The 25,471-nt window shown below is 36.1% G+C and overlaps 2 protein-coding genes across 18 annotated transcripts; one reads left to right on the forward strand and one right to left on the reverse strand.

Moving 5' to 3' along the window:
• The first annotated feature begins 264 nt into the window (after positions 1 to 264).
• On the forward strand, positions 265 to 18,358 carry LOC113303688. 16 transcript variants are annotated; one of them, XR_003337683.1, is made up of 9 exons: positions 265 to 725; positions 899 to 966; positions 1,388 to 1,488; positions 10,949 to 11,085; positions 11,596 to 12,158; positions 12,342 to 13,832; positions 13,904 to 13,977; positions 14,875 to 15,062; positions 16,332 to 16,803. XR_003337683.1 is itself a non-coding variant. In XM_026552747.1 (3 exons), the coding sequence occupies exons 2-3, from the start codon at positions 14,907 to 14,909 to the stop codon at positions 16,587 to 16,589; spliced, it is 414 nt and encodes a 137-aa protein (XP_026408532.1). In that variant the 5' UTR covers positions 13,845 to 13,977; positions 14,875 to 14,906; the 3' UTR covers positions 16,590 to 16,806. The 16 variants fall into 16 exon arrangements, 1 of the variants encoding a protein (XP_026408532.1); XR_003337684.1 differs by having other exon boundaries at positions 266 to 966; positions 12,342 to 12,354; positions 12,929 to 13,832; positions 16,332 to 16,806; XR_003337679.1 differs by having other exon boundaries at positions 266 to 966; positions 12,342 to 12,583; positions 12,929 to 13,832.
• Positions 18,359 to 18,651: 293 nt separating this feature from the next.
• Positions 18,652 to 22,199, reverse strand: LOC113303686 (MAR-binding filament-like protein 1-1). 2 transcript variants are annotated; one of them, XM_026552746.1, is made up of 4 exons: positions 21,800 to 22,199; positions 21,032 to 21,069; positions 20,805 to 20,945; positions 18,652 to 20,566 (listed from the first exon to the last, which is right to left on the reverse strand). In XM_026552746.1, exons 1-4 carry the CDS (start codon positions 22,062 to 22,064, stop codon positions 18,842 to 18,844), a joined length of 2,169 nt encoding a protein of 722 aa, XP_026408531.1. In that variant the 5' UTR covers positions 22,065 to 22,199; the 3' UTR covers positions 18,652 to 18,841. The 2 variants fall into 2 exon arrangements, with proteins under 2 accessions (XP_026408531.1, XP_026408530.1); XM_026552745.1 differs by having other exon boundaries at positions 21,032 to 21,072.
• Between the last annotated feature and the right edge of the window lie 3,272 nt (positions 22,200 to 25,471).

A 25,471-nucleotide genomic window follows, 5' to 3' on the forward strand; every position in this document is an offset into this window, starting at 1 on the left:
TATCTCATTTAATTTGAGGGGATGTCACACTCGTCGTGTGGCGTGGGATCTCATACCACTTAGTGTTTGAAAAAAAAGGGGAGATGGCATAATTTCAGGGGCAAATTAGTAATCAAAAAGGGTGACAACTGATTCTGTTTTAGAAACCAAAATACTGTTAATAGTAGCAACGTGTCACTTAAATAGAAGCGGAGTCACACTTACAGTGTGAGCCCCATCCCATGCTAGCAGACTCCTCTACCAAACGAAGTAAATGATAATTCGAACGCAATAAGTAAAGGGGAAGCAAATTCGTTGAATTCTTCTCATATATTCATATTCTCTCTCTTATTCGTTTCTTTGAATCCAGATCTGGTTGTGAGGTTGGTGTTTTTTCCTCGTTTTTCAATTTTCGATTGGCAAAATTTCCCTTAGGTTGATTTTGATTTTTCCTTTCAAAAAGAAACCACTCTCTTCTTCTTCTTCTCTTCCACTTTGAATCATTGATTTTATGTGTGTACATCGAATTAATCTTTCTCAAATACACGTTTAGATACCCATAGAGATAAATGTAATGTTACTTTTGATTTTTGATTACACGGAGAAAGAAAAAGAGATTGGCGGTAGAGCATATATGTTTTAAGAACAGTTGAATTGCGGCAGCAGAGATAGAATACCACAATTCCTCTCCAACAAACTGTGGATCTGATTCAATTTCCCTAGTAGAAGTGATCATATACCACTTGGTAACATCTATAGGTCTTATTTCTTTTTTTGGTTGGAAATCTGTTATTAAATAGTCGATCATTTGTTTTCAGCTTTAGTGTCAAAATTTACATAAAATCCTGCTCTGTGTTGCTAACTGAATTTAGGTTTGGTACAGCTGAATTTCCTTAATGGCGTTTTATTATAAGTTCAGGTTTACAGTGAGTAGAGAAGAAATGGATGGATGCAGAAGGGAATCCAGACAAACAGATAAGAGCAAATGTATGAACAGAGCTATCGGCTAAACAACACTAGGAGAAGTTGCAGTTCTTTAGTATTATTATTTTATTTTTTTGGTTTTATTTTTCTGATAGTCAGTTGTTTATTACTGCCTTAATAGGAATTAACATTAACATCTTCAGTAATCTTCATTTCAATGAAGTTTCTTGTTTGAATGTCTTTCTTTAAAAAAGAAAAAAGAAAAAGTAAAAAGAGAGAAAAACGCGTCCTCCTTTACCCGAGACGAGACGTATAATAAAATGAGAAAACTAGTACAGACTACAGAGTCTTATGCGATTAAACAAGAGATATGCTTCTGAAATAAAAGAAAGAAAAAAGAGACGACAATCACATATTATTGCATGATCTGGCAATTAACCTTATTTTTTTTATATATTTTTTTGTTGCACGGTTGGTAATGCAGAAGTTACAAAAACGGAATTGTTTGGAACGATCTTTGGTGCATACGGCTTATCCTTCAGCCTGGGAAAATGATGTTTTTAGGAACGCCATAATCTGATTCAGGTAAATCGATTGGTTGACAGTTTTCCTTTCATTTAATTCTTAGGCAACCTAAACTACATGATTCAGGTGGACAATGTTCCTCCTAGTACCAAATCATTGAAAACACAATTGCAAGGTCTAGCTTCGTTTGTATGCCTGTTTTATGAGCCTCATCCGTTGCTATGATTTTAATCCTGTTTAGGGCTTCAAACTAAAAGCTAACTGTATAAAAACGATTAGTCGAGAGCTACTTAATTAATCAAGAGCTACCTAATCCGCTTTTTATCTTAGTACCAAGAAGTAATAAAACAGGTATAACCACGTATTAAATTTAATTAAAATATTCATAGTAGTTTCGGCAATGTTATTCAACGAGCTTTAATGCTCCCCACTCTCCTCCCTATCCGACGTGGGAGCTTATGTGTGATGAAAGAGAGAAAAAAAATAATTTCAACAAAGCACAAATCCAGATTGCGACAACTTTTTCCAAAACTTGAGATGAAAACTATATAGTTTCGTACTCTTTTTTCTTTTCAGTAAAATGACTACTTCAAATTTGTTCAAATGCATCTGATTGTAAGGCAAAAGTAACAAGTAGTCAAGTACTAAATAAATACTTGACCTTTAGATTTTCCATTCCTTCAGTTTAATCTCAAATCAACCAACTGATTAGTGATCCGTGCATATCACTACTTGTGTCAACCGATCAGTAAGAGTTTATATTAGAAACCCTCTTGATCAATTTCTTTTCAATAACCAATTTCTTTTAGATAAGTCAAAATTATTTACTTCAAACACAAGACCATAACAATCTTAACCACAAATCCATCAATTTCAAATAACGTATATGCAGGTAAGTCTGCTAAGATGTTTTTTTCTTTTCCTTGAAGCATGCTAAGATGTTATTTGTTCAAGGAAATCTCTAATTTACTAGAAGGAGATCAAGATGAGTTTCATTATCAGATCCATAATGATTGTAATCATAATAAAACCAGACAAAATGAAAATCATACTCAATTAAAAGCATATTAGAGTAAAGATTTCGGAATTATGTTACGAGGGTAAAGACATTGAAATCGATACGATAAGAATTGGGATGGCAAAGAGAGGGGATTAGGGGAAGAACACATAGTACAGAAGAAAAGAAGAAAAAAAGGAAAGAAATAATCACGTGGATTTAACTTTATGTACACGTAGCCTAATCACGTCAGATAGGGAGGAGAGTGGCGAGGAGATCGGCTCGCTGAATAGCATTGCGGAAACCATATACCCCAAGGAGTATTAAATTTTGATTTTACGAGATGGGACCACTGGGCAAATAAAATATGTATAATTGACTGGACCACTGTCCGTTACTTAGAGGTGGAGCAACGAGGCTCAATTGGTGTCTTGTTCTTGTACAAATGTAATTACGTTTACCTTTTTTTTTTTTTCCTGAAGCAATTACGTTTACATGTTTGATGTGGTCTCCACTAACCTGGTGGATTTGGATTTCTCGCTCGATGTTTGCGTTTCCAGTCGTGTTAGCGCACCATTACAGAGGAGACCTGTTTTGAGGCATATTCAAAATTTTTTTGAGACATATTCAAATTATCAGTTGAACCTATGGTTTTATCTAGATTCAGCTGATAATTTATAGATTCTTATGCCTCAAAACAGATTTCTTACACACAAACTAGCTGCGCCTAACGAAACGGGAAGGGCCCTCCCCATAGGAGCTTTTCTAATGGAGTCCATGTCAAGCAAAATGTCTAAATCCATCAACGATGTAGATTCTTCTCCAATCCTAGACTTCTGAAATAGATGTGTAGATGAGATGGTTTAATTTTGGGTAGAGGATGTCAAAGCTGATATCTAAAACTAGACAGTCACTTAAAAAGTTGTATTCTCATCCAACTCATCATCATCCTATAAAATCAATGAAACAATAAATATAAAAATGTTCTAAATCCATCGTCACACATATATAACGGAAAAAATTTGTAATATATGGGTTGGAAATATTTTTTTACTCATGATATTTAAGAAATTATAACCTTGTAGGGAAATTTATTTCAAAAAATGTTTTGTCTACGATACCACACACATCTACCATTGGAGAAGAATTTTAGGAGAAATAAATATCTATTTTCTATGGATTTAGACATTTATTTTCATATACTTTCTATTGGAGAAGTTTCTAATAAATGTACGTCTCCAAGAGCATCTGCAGTCATGAATCGCTAAATTGCCAAGCTATATTTGGTTTCTGTTTTAGCTTTTCCATTGCAGGAGTGGTGGTGAGGGTTGCTATACCTAAACTCTATTTAAAGTGAAAACCAGGCCTATTTTCTATGGATTTAGACATTTATTTGTTGGGTGCAATAATTAAAAACAAGAAAAAATCAAATAAGCAAAAGTTATTGATACTTAGCTCCTTCATAATGGAAGTGATCGATTTGATGAAACGAATGAGCTCTCCATATCTCCGCAACAACAACAAAGCAAAATTTTGGAAAAAACAGAGTGAGTCACGTGTTCAACACGTTGCCCTTAAGACATTAGCGCCCGGCTACACTCAAGAGTGATGCTATAGCCCTCACAGGACGGATATCTCCAGGATAAAACACCCTAATACACCTACTACTAGCATATGTAGTAGATGCTCAACTTGAGCTTGGCAACTCCGAAAAAAATATAAAGGAAAATCTCGAACGCTTGAGAAAACAATATAAAATATTTTTTTCCCTTGGGGGTCCCTCTAAATATAGAGCAACCCCTTTCCCATAGATTTTACAAAAGTAGTGAATTTGTTTATATAATTGACAAATACAACTTAAGAAGAAAAACTCCCCGATGTGGGACTAAAAGGTTTAAATAGTTTCTTAAAATTACTAAAAATTGGAAACTCCACAATGTGGGATTAAAAAGTTTCATTCACAAAAGAAAACAATAAATTATAATTTTTTATTAAAACTTTAAAAAATTATTTTTTTTATTAATCGTTTTCCAACAATCCCCCATATGAATGAAAACTCAATAAAACATGAAAACACAAATAGATCTTGGTAAATCAACATCCCAACCTCACGATCCAAACAAACTGATCGTGCAAGTGTTGAAATCATACTAGTCATTTCTACGTCCTCTCCCTCACACAAAAGTGTGTTGACCCTAGGGTCATACTATGGATTGCATAAATCATAATAGTATTGAGAGCTTTCATCTTTAGTTCTCACATGGTGAGACTATAGGTATATTTCACCAAAGTGAAAAAGCATGAACTAGTGAACCCTTAGTGACCTTTAGGTCCTAAGTTCCAGTAATACCAAAACCATCAAAACGAAAATCACATAAAAAGCGCAGGAAATACCATTTTAGGCAGAGGTGTCCATGAGGTCTTGAACATTTGCTTAGTGAGATATTACCGGAATTACTTGCTAGAGACAGTGAACTATGTCTTGAACTGCTAGCATTTGATGTAATTCGCGATAACAACCACGGGTGATATCTCCAAGATTGCTGCCAAGCTCGTGCCGTTTTGTCCAATTTGGCCCTGGACATATCCTGTTTCTCAGAATGCTCTAGAGAATCAAAGCTCATATTCTCATAGGAAGCGGCCCACTTCCTCATTCAGATAGGTGAGTTTCCATAAAGAGTGTTACTGCTACACCCCACTTCAATCTTAAATTGAAACTATAGAACTCATTAAGACTTCTTAAAAGTCATCCTTCACATGCAGTCACACTATCACGTCTACACCATAGGGAAGGGACAGAGAATAAAATTCTCTGATAGTGTTTACCTTTACCCACCACAAATTAGTTGTCTCATTCGAAACCTTGATCTTGGGATCTCCAGTCAGCAAGGTTGAGTATCCTTCATGGCAAGTTTAATTTATGAGCTTAAGCCCCTTCCCCCTCGATGCATTTTTAACTATCTCTTGGGATAAACCTTTCGTCAAAGATTGCGCGATATTCTCCTTGGACTTTATCCAATCAATGAAAATAACGCCGATTGAGATTAGTTATTTTCAGCTTTAGCTATTATAGCTTGGCTAACACAATGTATAGATATAGCTGGCACAGGCCTATGCCAGAGAGGAATGTCTTCTAAAAAGCATCTTAGGCACTCGGCCCCCTCTCGTGCTTTATCTAACTCAATACTCTCAGATTCCATAATTAATTGAGCAATATATGTTTGTTTGTAAATCTTCCATAAAAAAACCCTGATGCTAGAGTGAAACATATCCACTCGTAGACTTAGACTCCTCTGAGTCAACTATCCAGTTTACATCACAAAGTCCCTCAAGGACAGCAAGATACCTTTGATAAATCAAATAAAAGGTAATAGAGTATTTTAGGTACCATAATACTCTACTCAGTGCATCTGAATGCTATTGCTCTGGACTAAATTATATCTACTTAACTTACTCACAATATAGGCAATGTCTGGACTCTTACAGTTCATTAAATTCATCAGACATCCTATAACTCTTGAGTATTCAAGTTAAGATACTCCATTACCCTTTTTTCTTGAGTCTACAAGAATAATCGTACGGAGTACAAGCAGGCTTACAATCACACTGATTGTATCTCTTAAGCACAAATTCAAATAATGAGAATGACTAAGACTACATATGTTAGATTATTTTCTAATCCTCATCCCTAAGATTACATCAACATGGCCTAAGTCTTTCAAGTCAACGTTCCCATTCAGCGCATGTTTTTAGTGGAATTAATCACATCTATGTTTGTATCAAGTATAAGCATATCATCAACATACAAGCATACAATCACACAGGCATCCTTAACAAGTTACTTGTAAATATACTTGTCAGATTCATTAATTTAAATCCACTACACATTATCATATGATCAAATTTTCCATGTCACTGTTTACGTGCTTATTTTATAAACCATACAAAATTTTGTTCAACTTACAAACTTTGTCATCATAACCTTTCACTACAAAGTCCTCAGGTTGGTCTATGTAAATTTGTTTATCTAATTCACGATTTTAGAAAAGATGTCTTAACATCCATCTGATGTATCTCTAATTTGTTTATGACAACAATAACAATTAGCATCTCAACGGAAGTAAATCTCGTCACATGTGAATAAGAATCAAGGAAATATACACCTGCTTTTAGTTTATATCCTTTAGATACCAACTTAGCCTAATATTTTTCTACAGTTCCATATACCTAATGTTTCCTCTTAAAGACTCATTTACATCTAATGGTCTTATTCTCTGGAGGTAAAATATAAACCTCCCAAGTCAGGTTCCGACGGACTGAGTTCATTTCACTAAATGAAGCTTCTTACCAGAATGGGGTTTCAGTAGATATCAAGGCTTCTTTACAAGTCCAGGGATTAGACTAAGCTAGGCATGTTATGAAGTCGGCTTCATAACAAGTCTCAAGTCTAATTGTTTTACTTCTCTTAGGCTCAACCTTAACTTTATCTTCCTTTAAGATAATCTCTGACTATTTGAAAATAAATCTAGGGGATCAACAACACATCTCTAATGAGGTACAAATTTAAGAATAAACATGTTCAAAGAACTCAGCATCCCTAGATTATGTAATAGTATTCACAACAAAGTCAGAAAAATCACACCAAAGTATGAAAAATCAGAACACACAACCAAAAATCTATATGTAGAAGTATACTCAGCATACCTTATATGAAGACACAATCAACATTTTTGGTTTCTATCTAGTTCTTTAGGAAGAGGAATGAAAATCTTTGTTAAACACCCCCACACTTTGACATATTCATAAGAAGGTCATCTACCTTTCCATAAATCATATGGAGTTTCATCTGATCCTTAAGGGTACTATATTCAGGATATACTAGTTAAGAGGACTGCCTCCTCCCACAAGACCGCAGATAATCCTGAACTAATCAACATGGCAATTATTATCTCCTTAAGGATACAATTATCATGTTTAAGGCTTCTAATTGGTTTTCAACTTCAAGTTTATACATCTTAAGGCTTCTAAGGCATCATCCTTATCCCTAAGCAAGTATACAAGATAGTACCTCGTACAATCATCTACGGAAGTTATAAACCATCTTTTACCATAGTGATTTTGGGTTGAACTCATGTCAACTAGGCCTAACTGAATTAATTCTAAGGGATTAGAGTTACTATGAACATTTGTGCTAAAAGATTTTATTGCAAATTCATTTCACTTTTGTGTTCAAGATCCAAACTAAATTTGGGTACGAAGTCTATGCTAGGAAATTTATGCATTGACTTATAATTTTACGGTTCCAAGTCTACCATGCAAAACATTCAAAGACACACAAAAGAAAGCACAAGAATCAACTATGTTCACTTCATTAGATTTTCCTTTAAACTTATATAGACCGTAAGTCCTATAACTGTTGCCTAAAAAATCAATACCCTTAGTTATAACAAGTTTTCCACATTTAATTAAGATCTTCAATCTTTTACCATCTTCAAGAGAACAAGATACAAGATTTATTCATATGCTCGGAACATGAAAACTTCATTCAGTGTGAGAATATTACAGATATGAGCTTATGGTCGACCTTTCCCTTTTATGCAACCTCTGTCGCAGATGAGTTACTCATATAGAGTTTCTCGACATCCCTTATCCTCTGATAAGAGGTGAACAGGTCTCTGTTTTAACAAACATACTTAATGGCTCCAGAGTCCACCCACCAGTCTCTCATATTGGTTATTAAAATAACTTCCGACATCATGTCAATGAACTCGTTCTATATTGTTTCAACTAAATTAGCATTAACTTTCTACTAATTAAGGTTTTATGTCGTCTACACTTTACTGCCGTATGGCCAGGAATTTTACAAACATAACAATCACCCTTAATTAAAGTAATGTCGGATTCAGTTTTACGAAACATACCTTTATGATAAAGACTATGCTTAGAGTTGTGTTTGATGTTCTCGCCTTTGTCAGCTTTGGAAGACTTGTGTTCATCCACATGCGCCTGGTAGCCATGTTCCTTTTCAATTACATGTTACAAACTTCGTTTATACTCTGACCACGGACACGGTAATTTCTCAATCACCTAATACACCATATCTCACAAACCTTAGTTCAGATAAAATATGAGTTTTGAAGATAATATCTAGATTTATAAACTTCGTTTGATCCACCAAATCAAAAACCTCATGGTTACCCCATAAAAACTACTTTAGTTAACAACAAAATTCTGCCCATCAGAATTTTTCAGGAACGTTTCTCAGTTTTGTAAAATACCAAAAAGATACTTTTACAACTACAAAAATTCTTAAATTTTACGTGGGTAACTATCAGGATGTCTACTACGTTGTGTCAAAAGGGTTCATCGAAATTCCTTCTAGGTTAAGAGATAAACTCGAAACTCTACAGCTGACCAAAAATTCGTTTTTGTTTTTCACTCCACAATTAACATCCATGATTCACAAACCAACCAACCATTTTTGATTATTACAAATATTAATGTCTTAAGATTGTTGTGTGCAATAATCAAAAACAAGGAAAAATCAAATAAGCAAAAGTTATTGATACTTAGCTCCTTTATAATGGAAGTGATCGATTTGATGAAACGAATGAGCTCTCCATATCTCCGCAACAGCAACAAGGCAAAACTTTGGAAAAAACAGAGTGAGTCACGTGTTCAACACGTTTCCCTTAAGACATTAGCGTCCGACTACACTCAAGAGTGATGCTATAGCCCTCACAGGACGGATATCTCCAGGATAAAACAACCTAATACACTTACTACTAACATATGTAGTAGATGCTCAACTTGAGCTTGACAACTCCGAAAAAACCATAAAGGAAAATCTCGAACGCTTGAGAAAATAATATAAAATATTTTTTTCCCTTGGTGGTCCCTCTAAATATAGAGCAACCCCTTTCCCATAAATTTTACAAAAGTAGTGAATTTGTTTATATAATTGACAAATACAACTTAAGAAGAAAAACTCCCCGATGTATGACTAAAAGGTTTAAATAGTTTCTTAAAATTACTAAAAATTGGAAACTCCACAATGTGGGACTAAAAAGTTTCATTCACAAAAGAAAACAATAAATTATAATTTTTTTATTAAAACTTTAAAAAATTATTTTTTTATTAATCGTTTTCCAACATTATTTTCATATACATTCTATTGGAGAAGTTTCTAATAAATGTACGTCTGCAAGAGCATCTGCAGTCATGAATTGCTAAATTGCAAGCTATATTTGGTTTGTGTTTTAGCTTCTCCATTGCCGGCGTGGTGGTGAGGGTTGCTATACCTAAACTCTATTTAAGTGAAAATCAGGTCGTTTTGTTAAACCCGTTTCTCATGAGTAAAATAACAGCGTTTGTTTGAAGAAACTCGTTCTTCAACCGTGGAGCTAATGGAAATATAATTAGCATCCCAGCATGAGACGCTACCTAAAAAAGCATTTTAAATTCAGTCACAGCTTACAATTCCTTCCAGACGCGTACACATCTAATAAGGGCGTTAGCCATATTGGGCATGCAATTTCAAATTCAGTTGCCACCTTTGGCTTTAACAATTCAGCTATTTGCCAATTTAGCAACCTGGTCGCATTTTTTTTTTTCGGTCAATCATGAATTTTGCAACAACAATACGGATGCTCCAAGTACTGAAACAATACGGATAACTGTTTTCTTTCTTTTTTCAAGCATTGATTGTTATTGTCTGTGCTCTTCTTGTTGCAAGAATCTAAGACTGAATACTGGAAGTTCCCATCTTGCCGTTGAGGTACTAGAGTTGCACTCAATGTACGGCCGATATATCGGGGATATTTCAGATATCGGCCCAGAACGATACGATAAGAAGGATATCGGGGATACGATATTCGCCCGATAATATCGACCGTATCGGTCGAATATCGGCCGTTTCGGTCAAATATCGGCCGTATCGGTCGATACGAAATTTTCCTACATTTCCTGATATGAGACGGTATTGGCCGTTTTCTATAAAGTTTAAGGGTAATTTTGGCTAAGAAAGTCTTCCGGATGGTAGTAGAGGTGCATGTAGCTTTCGAAGCAAGTCTACTAAAATTACTCTTTTGTTTTTTTGATAAAATTGATGTTATTTATTATATTTTATCCGAAAATGTGTGGAGAAATGTTTAATATAAAATTATAATCTCTAAATCTAGAATAGTTATTTCAACGATAATATCCCGATATAAAAAGTACCAGTGTATCGGTCCCGGCCGAGATAAACCGATATTCGATATTAACTACATTGGTTGCACTCCTACATCTATGCACCCCTACAAAGAATGACATAAAATATACAAGGCTCGGAGCTGGGAATCATCACACAAGGGTCGGTGGACAGGTTGCCTTAAAATAATACATTGGGTGCGGGAACCGGAGATCATTATATAAGTGTGTCAGAGGAGTTTTCTATTTTTGTCTATCTTTAAGATAAAAGAAGACTAGGGTTTCTTCTTTTTCGGGTTTCGTGTTTGCCTAACTTACCCTTCTCTTCTGCAGTTCATCCCGAATCTTTTCTTTGTTCTTCTTCTGGCATATCTATCTCTAGGATCTGGTTTCATGGAGTTTGACTATTTTTCTTCGGTTTCTATCCGTTTTTATATTCGGGGGAGTTCCTTGATCAGAATTTTCATGCAGTAAGTTTGTTGGCAATACTATTTTGTTATCTAACAACACATCAAATCCATTGTTCTTCGACAACTTTTAAAAAGCAATACGAAAATATATTGTAGTAACTTCTGTCTTCTAATATAATGTTTTCGCACTGTTGGAATGATTAGGTATCAGATTTACATGTCTTCTTTTATCAAACTTAATCTAATAAAATGTTCTCTCTTAACAAATTAGTTACAATACTGTTCTAAAAATCGCTTTTTCGAATGAGTTGTAAAAAAGTACACTGATGTGTGTTTCCGGAGTTTAGACGGATGTAATATGAAGGTTTTATCAAGTTTTCAAATCGACAAATTATTTTCTTTTACGTCTCATGTTTTTCTCTGTATTTTCTTTAGAACCATTATTTTCTTTCTTAACAAATCTACAAATCTTATTCTAGAGAGTTCAATCTTTCTAAAAAAGAATTATAGATAAGCATGCGCATAATGTATGGCTTGATTTGACTCTCTATGATGTTTTTCTTGTTCTAGGTTGCCTAAAGATTGACAAGTAAGAGCCCAGATCCATCAGGCTTAAGGGTTTTTAAGGTTAATAATTGAAGCTTGGTATATATTAACAAGAAGAAGGCTCTAGGAAAAGGAAAACGAAACTATGAGGTATTGTGCTGGATGGTATTGTGCATGGTGAAGAAGCTCTAAAAAAAATTAAACAAACAAATAGGTATTATGAAGAGCTCTTCAACAAAGAGTCTAATTGGACACGAGGATTGAGAGAGAAAAAATGACATTAATGAGGTTAACTATGTTTGAGCTCCAACCAACCTCCTGGTTGTGATATTGTTTCGGAAGATATTCAGTTTTTTTCCTATCAAAACTGACATTGTGGCGGTTTAGGTGAATTTTATTTCAAAGAAATTCGAAGTGGAAAGTTTAGAAGATATCATATTGATTTTGGTTATTTTAGGGTCAGAGTTGTTTTATGATATATATTGTTTCCTGAAGAACTGTGGAAGCAATGGTTCTGAATTGGAAACTTTAGGGCGAGGCTTTTGTTTGCACATAATTGGCAATTCCCCTTGCTTCGTGGTTCAAAGGTAACTGGTGGAGCTCCAAACGAACTCTCTAAGATGTATAAATTTGTGGTTTGTTTGAATGCTGTTTTAGGGGATTAATTAAGTACAAGTGGTCTTACCATTTTGAGTTCTTTTCATAATACTTACTAGTGTCAACTACTGCATGTTTCCCCAACTAATAGTTTTTGGTTTTTGATTTTTCAGGCAGTTCATTCAGGTGCGGATCTCGAGTCCGCCATTGCAAATTGTATGGGATACAAGGCTGGCGTAATGTCTGTATGCCTATGCTTTCATTCGAATGACAATGCCTCTCGTAAATTAACTAATAGGTTTCTGATATTCCGGGGTCAAGGTTTCCAGCTCATAATCCTCACCATTTCCTAATTAGAACCAGCATCTATTGTGGTACCAGAGACAACAACCTTGCCTTTTTAGATGAAAACAAGGTTAAATGATTTTAATTGGTTTGATTAATGGATTATCTTGAGCAAAATAGGTAGAAGAATATGGAATTGCAGAGTAATAAACAGGAAAGGGAGGAGAAAAATAGGGAAAACCATTTTCCGCAGACCATACAGCGGCCATCTTGAAAAGGAACCCGATAGTATGCAAAAGAAACCCTAGAGTTTATTAGAACCTCCGACGTCAACTCACCTGAGCCGCCAACCTTTTCAGTTGCGCGACTACCTTTTCAATAGAAATGACCGTGAATGGCAGCACCATCATGCACATTTCTTATTTTTCAGTCTTTGGATGAGATTATGATGTTGTTTGCTCAACTTCTTTTGCAGCGGCGGCTCTATAGTACGTCGAGAGGCCATATTTTCTATCAGGGGACTAGTTTATGTCACAGGTCCTGAATTCAGCAAGTACATGCCAATGTTCAACAAGTATTTGGAAAAAGGTTTGCAGAATGTCAGAGATTACCAGGTTTTGTCCGTATCTGTGGAGGTTGTCGGTGATATGTGCCGTGCTTTGGATGACAAGATCCTACCCTTCTGCGATGGTATCATGTCCCGTCTTCTCACTGGCTTGTCCACTGGTGTAATGCATCCATCTATGACTCCCCTAATATTTTCCTGTTTTGGAGATTTTGGGATTGCAATTGGTAAGCACTTTGAAAAGTATCTCCCCTATGCCATGCCAATGATTCAAGTGGCTTCTAAGATTTGTGCTGAGATGGAGCAACCAGCTGAGGTGTGGTATCTTTGATGCATACTCCGGTATCCTCCAGGGATTAAAGAACTCAAAGTAACAAATTATGCTAAGCATTTTATTTGGAGACATGATTCGTGCTGTTCTGTCGGCATTCATGTCTGCTCTTCTTAGTCGACTCGACCCTATTCTTAGAAAGACTACTAAGTTGTTCCTGTGAAACTTGAAAACTTAGTACCTAGTTGGATTATAATGTAACAGCTGGTTGACCGAGTTTAACAGGACTCGTTCAGTTGAGTTTTCAGAGTAACTGGACCCATTCAGTTGAGGTTTTTTTTTTTTTTTTTTTTTGACAGTTGAGTTTCAGGGAGTCAACTGCTTATCCGAGTTGACTCATTGAGTCCTCTGCGTAGCCGATTTGACTCGACTCCCCCAAACATGGTTTACCCCTGCCCCACCTATTGGGTGCTCGAGCATAAAAGACGCCCAAATTTCAGAGCTGTGTAGTACACTTCAAGTTCATTTGCTTCTTAATCTCAGGTAACTCTTGAAATTTGTCTCTCTTTCTCTCATTTTCTCTAGTAGGGTAGTAATTTGTTTCTTCATCTAAGGTACTCTTGGTTAAAGGTTTGATTTGGGTCAATTTTAAGGGTTTTGCTTCAAATATTTGCCCTCATCTCATCAGGTATGGCTCTCTCTTTCTCTCTTGCTCTCTGATTTCTTCTTTTCTGCATATAAATGCTTCTTTCTATTAGGTTTTAGTTGGGTTTTTATTTGTTGGCATAGTGTGGAAGATGAAGACCATTCTTCTCCATGCCTTTTACTCCCTCCGTTCTTTTTTAATAGGCCAGTTTTTATAAATAAAAGTTTCAAAAAAATAGGCCAGTTTCCTAATTGGGAAAGTCAAATGTTATTTTATTTTTTGGGACCACTTTTCTCTTAACTTCTTTTGATGACAAGTGTCATGTGGACCACTTCACTTTACTTCTTTTGCTAACAAGTGTCATGGAAACCATTTCACTTCACTTCTTTTATTGACAAGTGTCATGAGGACCACTTTCAATGATAAGTTCTTTTAATTTCCTTAAATTTCGCTAAAAACAAAACTGGTCTATTAAAAAAGAACGGAGGGAGTACATCTTTAGTAAGCTGTTCCTTGTTCTATGAGCCAATAACCTTCTGTAGAAAAATGTTGTCCCTGCCCTTTCTTTTGTTATTCTGCTATTTCACATGATGTGTTATTTTTCCTATATGGGCATAATTTTGTAAATCAGACTTCTTCTCCATGCCTTTTGCATCTTCAGTAAGCCGATCCTTGTTTTTACACATTGTTATTGAAATTCACTTGCAATGTGGGTCACAGTCCTCTGTAGTCAAGCTTGGTTCGTCGGGCTCTTGGCATTGTATTTTTGACAAGATGAAGACCATAGCGTGGAAGATGAAGACCATAGCCAATTGATTCTTTGAATTTCCATAGTGTTGTACCTCAGTGTGTTGCTTTGGCCACTTGTGTTATATCTTTATCTTTGAGTTTTTGCATATGATATATCTCAGTTTTTACTGGCTGATTTTGCTTTTGTAGCATGTCGCTGAGGAGTGAGGACTCTCGTGACTATGTGCAAGTCGCATTGGACATCGACTCCAAAGCCATTGTTTAGGCCTGGTTTTTCAGGCTTTTCTGCTCAACCAAAGAGGCTTTCTAGTGCCACAGGTGGTGGTGGGCTTGGATACTCTGCAAACTCGGCCCACAAATCATTGAACGATGAACTGGTACACATTTAGTTCCAGTACTGTATCATATGCTTGTTCACTTTGTTTACCATACTGTGCTGTTGGTACATGTCATGCTTTAAGAGGTATTACTAGCAATATCAGTACCTCTCATCAACCAAACACATTGAGGTGTATCATATGCAAATTCAAGTTATCTGCATCTTCAAAAGACATTTAGTTCTAGTACTGGATCATATGCATGTTCACCTGCAGTTATACAACATTATCCGATTTCAAATTCTGTGTTTAGGAATCAAAAGATATAAACAGTAACATGCATTAGTATTTGGACTCAGCTAGGACTATGATCACAATATTTATTTTTGTCGGCTTCATGTATGCTTCTTAGGGTTAGGTTGGTTTTATTATTGGATTGTCAAGTTATTCAATGGTGTTTTTATAAGCTGCAAGTAAGAGATTTTGTTCTGCTTTTTTGTCGGCGATTTTATCATCTTAGTAGCTGTGTTAGTCATTTTTTCATTAGTAGTTATCCTTTCCTTTGAGTAGAAGTCTATTTGAGTTTCTGACTTTGCCATCCAGTATTGTTCCTGCATTTGTTGTTAACTGTTTAGGTTCATGGTTGTATTTCTCAAGTACGGTAAGGTAGAGATGTTGCTCACTGATTATGAAGCAGTAATTGATTCGAAAAAGGGTTATTTACTCACTGTCTGGGCAGCATTCACTGCTTGAAATCAGTGAGCAACATCTTCCATCTCACTGAAGTATGGTAAGGTAGGTGTTTCTCACGGTTGTGTTGCATACTTTTCATGGAATTGATTAACTGGCATTTACATGGAAAAGGAATATTTTGTGAGATTGTTTCTTAATCTTCTCTAGGCTGAGTTTATTACTGTATTGACCCGCTTTTATGTACTCCTGGTTTCTGAATTCTAGGTTGAGCGACCTTTTAAGAGAAGTGTTGTTTAGTTTACATGAATACCTTAATCTAATTACACATACTTGTCTGTTAAATCTTTGAGATATTGTTTCTCTGTGCTTTGAGCTGATGACCTTTGTCAGATCTTATATGGTTCTCTGCTCTAAGTTTACATGAATACCTTTAATCTAGTTATGCATACTTGTCTGTTAAATCTTTGAGATGTGGTTTCTCTGTGGCTTTGAGCTGATGACGTTTGTCAGAGTTTATGTGGTTCTCTGCTCTCTATTATCTTCATTGCACAGGATTTGAGTTTTTCTCACAGACATGTTGTATTGGTTTAATAGATATAGAATTTTCTTTGAGCAACTATTTTATTTGTTGTGCAGTTCAGGAAAGCAGGGACCAACTATTATAAAGTGGTGGATGGTATCGTCAACCCATTCTCGGTCGGGTTATCTTTCCTTGCATATATGGAGTATAAGATGTCCAGGCCCGTGGAGGATCAGCTCGCTGAGGTGATGACTTGCTTTTCAGAAGAAAAAAGTAGTGAGTCTGAGGCTCGAATGATGGATGCAATGAATGCTGCAGTTAATGAGTTTGAGGCTCGAATCGTTGCTGCCATGGATGCTAAAGTTAGGGAGTAGGAGGCTCGAATTATTGCTGCGATGAAAGCTAATCAATGCTGCGCTAAGAAATGATATAGTTGAGCTGAATTTGTAGTGAATGTTAAGGTGAGTACCTTGGATATTTTGGAGTTGAACAATGTGTTGTGTGCCTGCTGCAGTAGATGATGCAGCAATAGATGTAGTAATGTTTTTTCTATTGGTTTAGCTGTTTAGGTAATGTCATTCCCTTTCAGTATATTGTGCATTACTCTCCTTATCTGATACAAGATTTGGAGAAATACCTAACCTTAGACAAACGTTTCATTTGGAGTAGCGGGTAGATCCCAAAGAGGTGGCAATGCCTTCGATAAATTAACACCAGCACCAGATTTCCCTTGTCCCTTGGAAACATCCATCGAGGTGCAATTGTTCAGATGGAAAATCAATAGACTACAGATGGGAGAAATCGACACCCGCATCCAGAGAAATAGGCTGCATGTACACATGTCCAACAAAATGAAGACGGAGAAGCGTGTAGCTGGAGAAATAAACAAAACAAAATACATAGCAGCCACGGTAGTGCAGAAGCCACTATTTTGCAAATTTCTTCAATGCCCTACCCATGTCATCAGCTTTCCAGACTAGAGGAGGATCGTAGAGTTGATTGTGATCACCGGCCTCTGTACTTCACAACTTCAACAAGCAAAAACGAGTACAAGGGATTCCTCGTCGCCTTTCTCAACACTATGAAAGTCGTACTGTTGCTAACTTGCTAAATTGGACAACAATAAACAAAAAAAAAAGGTCTACTTTACGTTTCCTCCCCTGCCAATATCGTTAATTAGCGTTTCCTCCCCAAGAAAATGAAATTAGTGTTTCCTCCTATCGTTAGCTTTTCCGTCCATTGCACGGTTAATTGAGTCAGCATCTGTACATGCGTGTCATATATTGTACACGTGTTTTTTGATGGTTCCAAAATACCCTCGACTAACTCATTCTTTATCGTCTACTGCCTTCAAATTCTCAATAGATCGAGATGAAAGAAATTTTGCAGAGAAGCTAGGGTTCTGAAACTTATGAAATGAATTTAGGATTGAATCGATTGCTGTTGCTGTTAAAATCAAGATATGGAAGATGGGTTTCTGGAATAGGGATGATTGAGCAGTGAGAGTTGATTTCAGCAATGGAATAATTAGGGTTCATGTGGTATTAAAATTGAGAATAACAAGGAAATAGAGTTGCTGCTGGTGAAATTAAAATTGATTGATTTCCTTTCATGGGTTCAGGTGAGGGAAGAAGATGGATTCAAAGATATGAAGAATTGGTCCTGTGGGAACTTTATTTCTCCAATTTTGAAACCTGAGATTAAACAGCCATGGAAGCAACAGAAGAAGAAGAAAATAGTATTAGGAGGGAAGAAAAACCAATTTATCCTCCAATTGGAACCAACAGCTGGTTCTTCTCTTTCTTTATTTCAGATGAAATGGAATGAATAAGAGAAATTTGTGCTGGATTTGGGTTTGGAAGAAAAGTGGATGAGAACTAGGGTTTGAGCAGGATTTGGGGATTAATGTTATAAACTGCGATTGGGTTTGATTGAGAATGTTAACGAAGCTGTGATGATATGGAGACATGGGTTATGTTTGACTTTGATTTCAGAGACAGAGAAGGTGTACTAGTGAACACGGAACTGAAATGGGTTGTTAATGGTGGCTATCTACTGATTTTGGAACGAAATGTTTTTTCTTTTCTTTTATGTGAATCGATCATGAGTTTACAATAGATAAGTATGGATTTGGCTTGATTGATGGAGTTGATAGCCTGGATGTCTAGCTTATAGATTAATTTTCAATGAAGAAAAGTGAACATCTGTGAAAAAAATAGTGATGGTCGTGGTTGTCTGCGGATTTGCAGATGTGAAGGGAGGAAGATGGTGTTGTTGATGTTAATCTCCACCATTCATTATTCCATTTTTATCCACATCCGTTTGATTAAATTTTTATGGAGGGTATTTCGGGAACTTCTGTTTACACGTGTACAATATATGACACGCGAGCACAATTGCTGACTCAACTAACCGAACAATGGATGGAAAAGCTACTATAGAAGGAAACACTAATTTCATTTTTTTTTTGGGAGGAAACGCAAATTAGCGATGTTGGCAGGGGAAACGCAAGTAGCCCAAAAAGAAAAAAATTGCTTCCCACACATTGGACAACAATAAACAAATAAAAAATTGCACGACATGATGAACCGGGAAAAGCAAAAGGAATGTATGTAGTTTTACTAATTTATTTGGAGGTTTCTGACAAAGGATCAGCTTTTTTTCTTCTCCTGGTGATTTTCTTCACAGCAACGGTTGCATTTCCTTCAGTTTTGTTACTCTCTTTTCCATTTTCACTAAGAGTTTTTGATGTGTTTATTTGATCCCGTAGTAGCAATAGTTCACCCTTAGCTGACCCTAGTTCATCGTCAAGTTTTTTCACTCTCTTTTCCAAACTTTCTCTTTCTTGTCCAAGTCTCATGATGAGGTTGTGGGCATCTTCAACATTTTCCCTAACTTCACTGGAAATGTTTTTCTGCTCCATCAGTGCCTTGTAGAGTGTTTCCTTATCAGCTTCGAGGTTAGAAACTGTCGAATTAGCAACATCGAGTTCTTTCGATAGAATTAATATGTTCTTATTGATTTCTTCGAGTGCTTTTGTGGCCTTCTCTAAGTCAGTTTCAAGAGTCTTCCTTGACTCTCGAACACTCGCGGCTTGCTTCTCTGATGTTTCGAGTTCTTTCTTTAAAGAAGAAATGGTATTTCTTTCTGCTTCCAAATTACGGGCCGAATTTTCTGCTTTTTTGTAAGCTTCAATCAGTTCCTTCTGTAATTCTTCACGAGTTTCTATCGCAGATTTTAGCTCTTCGGACACACTTCGAGATTCTTCTTTGGTTTTCTTCAGCGCTGTCTTGACTGAAGCTAGTTCATTTGACAGGAATTCTGAATTTGATCTCGCATCCTCAAGATTTTTCTTTAATATTTTACTAGTTTCATCAAATTCCGCTTGCTTCTTAGAAATTTCTGAAGAGAGGTCTTCGCATGACTTTTGTGATTGTTGTAGTAGTTCCGACAAATCTGAAGCTTCAACCTTGGATATCCGTAGTGCTTCCTCTGTGACCTGCAGCTCGTTTCTTAGCGTTGCAACAAGCTTGGCTTCAAGTTTCAGCATTTTCACCAAATTCTCTTTTTCTTGGGTTAAATCGGAAACCAATATGTCTTTGTTACTCGCATCTTGCAAAGCAACTCCAAGTTTTTCTTGCAGTTGGTCAAGTTCATGCTCTCTTTTTGCCAAGAGATCAGCATCCAAGGCTGCTTTCTTTTCGGAAGATATTTTCAGATTGTGATAATCTTCTTGAACAGATTCAAATCTTTGACTAACATCATCTTTTTCTCCAACCAAAGCAGTTATTTTTGCATTCAGATCATTCACTGTGGAGTATTTCAAATCCAGCTCCTTTTGAGTCTTGAGAATCGTCTCATTCAACACTTTAATGTTGGCATTAGCTTCTGCAAGCTCTGCCTTAGCTTGGATGTAAACAAAACCCAAATCCTTAAACTCTGATTCCTTGTCAGCAAGTGCAGATTCTAGTTTCTGAAGATGAGTTTGTTTATCATTGATCTCTAAGGTGATTAAATTTATCCTATCCTGCAAAGCATCAACCAAGTCGACCTTCTCCTTTAAATTCTTTTCCAGCAGATTCTTTTCTTCCGCAGCTTTATTAAGTCCATTCTGAAGTCTATCTATCTGAACTTGAAGCTCCTCAACAAGCTTTTTCTCAGTTTGAAGCTCCTTCTGCAAGCCTGATATTGTAATTTTTGCTGAACTTAATTGACTTGATAAAGAGAACCGTTCCTCCTCTGCCTTTTTCATCTGATACGCTCTTTCTTCCTTTTCATTAAGAAGCTTCTTCTCGAAATTCTTCTCTAGTGTATCCTTTAATGCTTCTTTTTCTATCAGTTTGTTCTCCAGCTGCATTTCAAATATCGGACGGAAGTGTTAAAACTGACTCCTATTAGTTACTCACATATTTATAAAATCTTCTATATGAAAAGTCAAATTAGAAATTTTGTAAGTCCCAGTATGATTATCAACAGGTACCACCCATATCATGGATCACAAAAGGATCTGACCTGTCGACAATCACTGTTTCAACATGAAATTAAATTAAATGAGGTAACTTGGTCATGAAGGTATAGAAATTACTTACAGTTTTAATCGTTGCTTCTGCGGTTGTTTTTTCCTGCTGTCCTAATATGTTCAGTGCCCCAAGAACACCTGTACCCATTATACCGACAGCGTTTAAAAGAGATAGAAACGGATTTCCTGGCGCGTCTCCTTGATTTAGTTCCTAACCACATACACCAGCAAAGTGAGAAGCTTTAGAACCATAAAATTTGTTAGATTCAAGGAAGGGGATATGCCAAAAGTTCTCACCTCCACATTTTGGTTCTCTCCTGGCACAATAATATCACCTGCTTCAGAAATATGAACTTAATGTCAGTGAAGCAGCATTAATCCGAGGGTAAAATCCAATTAAGAACAATATTGCTACGGTACCAAAAATGAAAACTCATGTTGCGTTGGAAAGCAGTTCACTAATTTCTCAAATCCAATGATGCAACGTCTTTCATCTATACCTTGCACCAATCCATCATCTCAGAAGCAAAATTTATGAAGGGAGTGAGCCTAAGTCAAATTAGTGTTCCCAGAGCACCATGGTGGTGATTTAAAATTACCCTTAAACCATTTGTCCTGACACCTCAGTACGTAAGTACATAATTGCAGTAGTCAAGCTTAATACCAAGATATGCATACGTGAACATAACTTTCAATTCTCCACTATGTGAGGAAACTCGAACTTCTAGCAGCATTACATGTTCTAATGACTCTATGACCTTTAGGGATACGTTCGATATAGTTTGATTACAATTGTTGTAGTTACTCACTAATCATGTTATAATCTATCATTCTTTGTTCCCAATGTAGCTCAATTTCACCATCAAGTTATGCATTTAATAGACTAAATATGACTCTCAAAAGTCAAATCACAACAAAAGACAGTAGTATGAACCTCAAAGAAAATAAATCACCAATTTTAGAACAGGAACCAAACCCCTTTGATAAAATTCCTCAATAAGTGAAACCCAGTTCTTAAAATCATTCATATAGCAAAATCAGTAAGAGAATACCAAAGTGACTAACCTTCAGCAGCATCAGCCCTTGCTTTGAGTTGCAAAAATGGAAGAGCTGAAATCCCCAAAAGCAAAACAGTTCTTCTCTTAGAGTAATTACTCTCATTTGGGTTTTCATGGTGAATTGAAGCCATGGTTACTAATCTGGGTTTCTTGTTAACATTCTTCTGTATTTGGGAACAAAATAAGAATGGTTGAGAATTGAAAGAAGAAGAAGGGTTAAGAAGAAGAGATTGATGGGTAAATGAAGATTGAAGAAGATTAGAGGTACCCATCTTTAGAACAATCAGTTATGAAGAAGATTGAAGGAGTTGATAACTAAATAACAGCCAAAAGCAGCAACTCCTTGATTATTTTCATCCCCTCCACAACCAACAGGTCCAAACACTACCTTTGGCTGTGGGTTATTGATGGACTCACTGTTTCTTTCAATTACCATGTTATCCCTTCTTTTGTTTCTCTTGATGTGGGTGGGTTGGGAGTTGAGTGGGACAATAATTTCTTAATTGCATCACAGAAACACGTGCAAAATCGCATTACTGCGGCAATAAATATATGGCACTTGGTTGTGAAACTATGCCCCCTTTCCAAGTGAATTGGCGTGCATATATGAAATTTAATCTCAGACTAACAACCGCTTAGGCTAATTCATATGGGCATAGCAAACTATGAAGCTGGAAAACTAGCCAACTAAACCGGCTACGTAGCAAATATATCACTTAGCAAGGCGAGGTGTAGTTTCTATTAGATGGTGGAGTTTCGACCGCTCGATGAAAACTACACCGAGCGGTCAACTCTTAACCGCTAGCGGCTTAGACTTGACCATCAGGTGTAGATTACTCGCCTAGTATATTTCATCCAATGGGCAGAAATTCATTATCCTATAAGTATCTATTTTCAATTTCGTTTCAACTCACACTTTCTTGTACTCTTCTCAGTTCTCACTTAAATATGTTAATATGGCTTCTCAATCTCGAGGTGCAAAATTTTCCGTAGCTCAAAATGAATGCATTTGTAGGGTTTATGTTTAATTTTTTAAACAATATAGTATAAAAGGTGCACAATAACAATGCACCTTTTGGGAAACCATATTTCAGGAATTTGCAAAAGAAAAAATGAATCTTATAAATCGCGATGGGCATGGGTTATCAGCTCGCTTTTTTTGTGATTAACATAGATGTGGTACAATTTGTGGCTTTAGCCATGCGATTCCATAATGAAAAAATGGTTGGTGAAACAAATTATAGTGTGATAAGTGGATCGCTTGGGGAATGACAAAAAGTGTACGGAAAACTTTTCTGTTTTCTTATGGTGTTGTGCAAGTATAATATGTTTAACGTAAAATTTAATGAAACAAAAAAAACGCAGTGGATTTGCATAGTAAAATAAACGTAAAATTACATTGAATGATGTAACTTGAATTATATCTATCATACTACAGATTTACCTGATCTCCAAAGATATATGCCCATAGGTTTGCTAGATCCAATGTAGTAGAGTACTCACCGGTTTGAGTCTGAGATGAAGATTGAGTAGCATCAAAATCACCTCCAAAACCTTGAAATGGTACAACAGATAGTTGAATTGGATGGGTATTTGGTTAAAATGGCTGAAATGCTAATTTGGTTGGGGTATAAATGAAAAATCGGGGGTCTAACAACCACACTAAATATTTCGTTCGGCAATTTGTATGGACTAACTCCAATATAATTCCAAGAGGATCAACTAGACAGTCATACTAAATCAAGGAAAAACATCCAAGAGTTGTATCTCAATTTCTCAATACAATCTGCAATCGAACAGATAGAAATCTGTGAACCTGATTGATATGAGAAACAACTTGAACGGCATCAAAAACCAATGTTCAAGTTGTTAGAGCACTGCTCGGTCGAACTCGCAAGCGTTGCTATCTCAAGCTTATTTGTCAAGTTTAGTTGTCAAAACTATAAGTCTTGATTTCTAGTCTACTTATAGCTAAGTCTCGAATTAGGATAGAAAGTGTAGTTGAGCATTAGACTTCACGGCATTTATCGATTGAAGACGAAGAACTATTAAGGGGATCTTGTGGAACTTCATCAAAAAAAGGTACGTGGAGACTTGAACTCATCAATCACTCAAAAGTCTATCTACTCTATCTCCTATTTGAGACAAAAGTCGTATAGCTATATAAACTTTGATTATACACATTTGATAATTCGAGCTGAGTTTAACTCGCACACATATTTCTCGAAATATGTGTTGGTAAGCTTTCGCTTTAACCAAGTTCATCTTATATTCTTGACGAAAGTCAAAAGATGATCATGTGAAAATCGCCTTGTAACATCTTACATGATTTGTGTGAGACGATCGTTTGATGTAGACTCGGAATGATTCATATTGATCATTCGATCACTTGAAAATTGCTTTGAATCTAATAGTTTGTGTGAGACAATTGTTGTCGTCTTCTAAGAATGTTTCAATGATTGAAATGGGAGTTTAGAACAAATAACCATGATTGGATATAACAGAGTATGCGTAATTATATGCTAATTTTGCAAGTTATTCCAAATCCGGGAACCATAGTATGCATACCCGTATGCGTACTGGTTGGTTAATGAAAGTCTGAGAACTTAGTATGCATACCGGTATGCGTACTGGCGTGAGGTTCAATTTCCGGAAATTTAACTGCGTTTGGAAGGCATGCGTACCCGTTCTCATACTGGCGAACCCAAAATAAGTCTGGTTACTTAGGTATGCGTACCCGTTTGCATACTTGAGTAGGTTATGTTCTAAAATCGGTTTGTTCATGAACTAACACATTTATATATTAAGGAATGCAATCTTTTGCAAACCGTGGCTATAATGTTCATGAATTGATTCGAGTGAATCAAAATCGATTTGCTTCAATTGTATCTTGTATACTTCTATGAGAATATAAACAATTGAACAACTCTATAACTAGTTTCATTTGAGTCATTTGAACTAGTTATGATAAAGATGAATATGGTTGATATGAAAGTGTTCATATGGATAACTTCAGTTAACTATTGTTGAGCCAACAAGGTGCACACGTTTAGGTACGGTTACTCATATCTGAATGAAATCACTTTTCATTTGTGTGTAAAAGCTAAGTTCGATCTAACGATTGAAAGATATTAGCTTGTGTCTAATCAGATTTTCATCTAACGGTGGATATTGAATGCTTTGTTACCAAGGTAACATTGATTGCAAACCCTGATTTGAAGACTATATAAGGGAGAACTCTAGCAACTGGGAAACCTAATCCCCAACCTCCTGCGTGATACTAGTTGCGACTAGAGTCGATTCTCCTTTAACCTTAGGTTTTTCCAAAACCCAGTAGGTTAACGACTTGAAGACTTCATTGGGATTGTGAACACAGGCCCAACTATTTTCTCTGTAGTTGCTTGTTCTGATCTTGTTGTTTTCTATCGTGATTGAGTACTATCTTCCCTAAGATTTTCTTGAGATTTAATCTCCAATAGGCAAGATAAAAAGTAGTCACAAACATCTTCGTCTCATCGTTTGTGATTCCAAAATATCTTGTTTCGCTATCATACAATTAAGATTATTGTGAGGTGATTGATATTACTAGGATGTTCTTCGGAAATATAAGTCTGGTGTATCAATTGGTTCTTGTGTTCACCTTGATTTATCAAAAGACGGAACAAAACTCAAAGGTGTA

The sequence above is a fragment of the Papaver somniferum genome, chromosome 8, assembly GCF_003573695.1.
Source record: "Papaver somniferum cultivar HN1 chromosome 8, ASM357369v1, whole genome shotgun sequence".
Lineage (NCBI taxonomy): Eukaryota > Viridiplantae > Streptophyta > Magnoliopsida > Ranunculales > Papaveraceae > Papaver > Papaver somniferum.

Coding starts and splice junctions, on each gene's coding strand:
- LOC113303686 (XM_026552745.1), bottom strand. CDS start 22,064: ATGGGTACCTCTAATCTTCTTCAATCTTCATTTACCCATCAATCTCTT. Junction 20,946..21,031: donor GAGAGAACCAAAATGTGGAG/GTGAGAACTTTT, acceptor GTATGTGGTTAG/GAACTAAATCAAGGAGACGC. Junction 20,567..20,804: donor CAGAAGCAACGATTAAAACT/GTAAGTAATTTC, acceptor TTTGAAATGCAG/CTGGAGAACAAACTGATAGA.
- LOC113303688 (XM_026552747.1), top strand. CDS start 14,907: ATGTGCAAGTCGCATTGGACATCGACTCCAAAGCCATTGTTTAGGCCT. Junction 15,063..16,331: donor AATCATTGAACGATGAACTG/GTACACATTTAG, acceptor TTTGTTGTGCAG/TTCAGGAAAGCAGGGACCAA.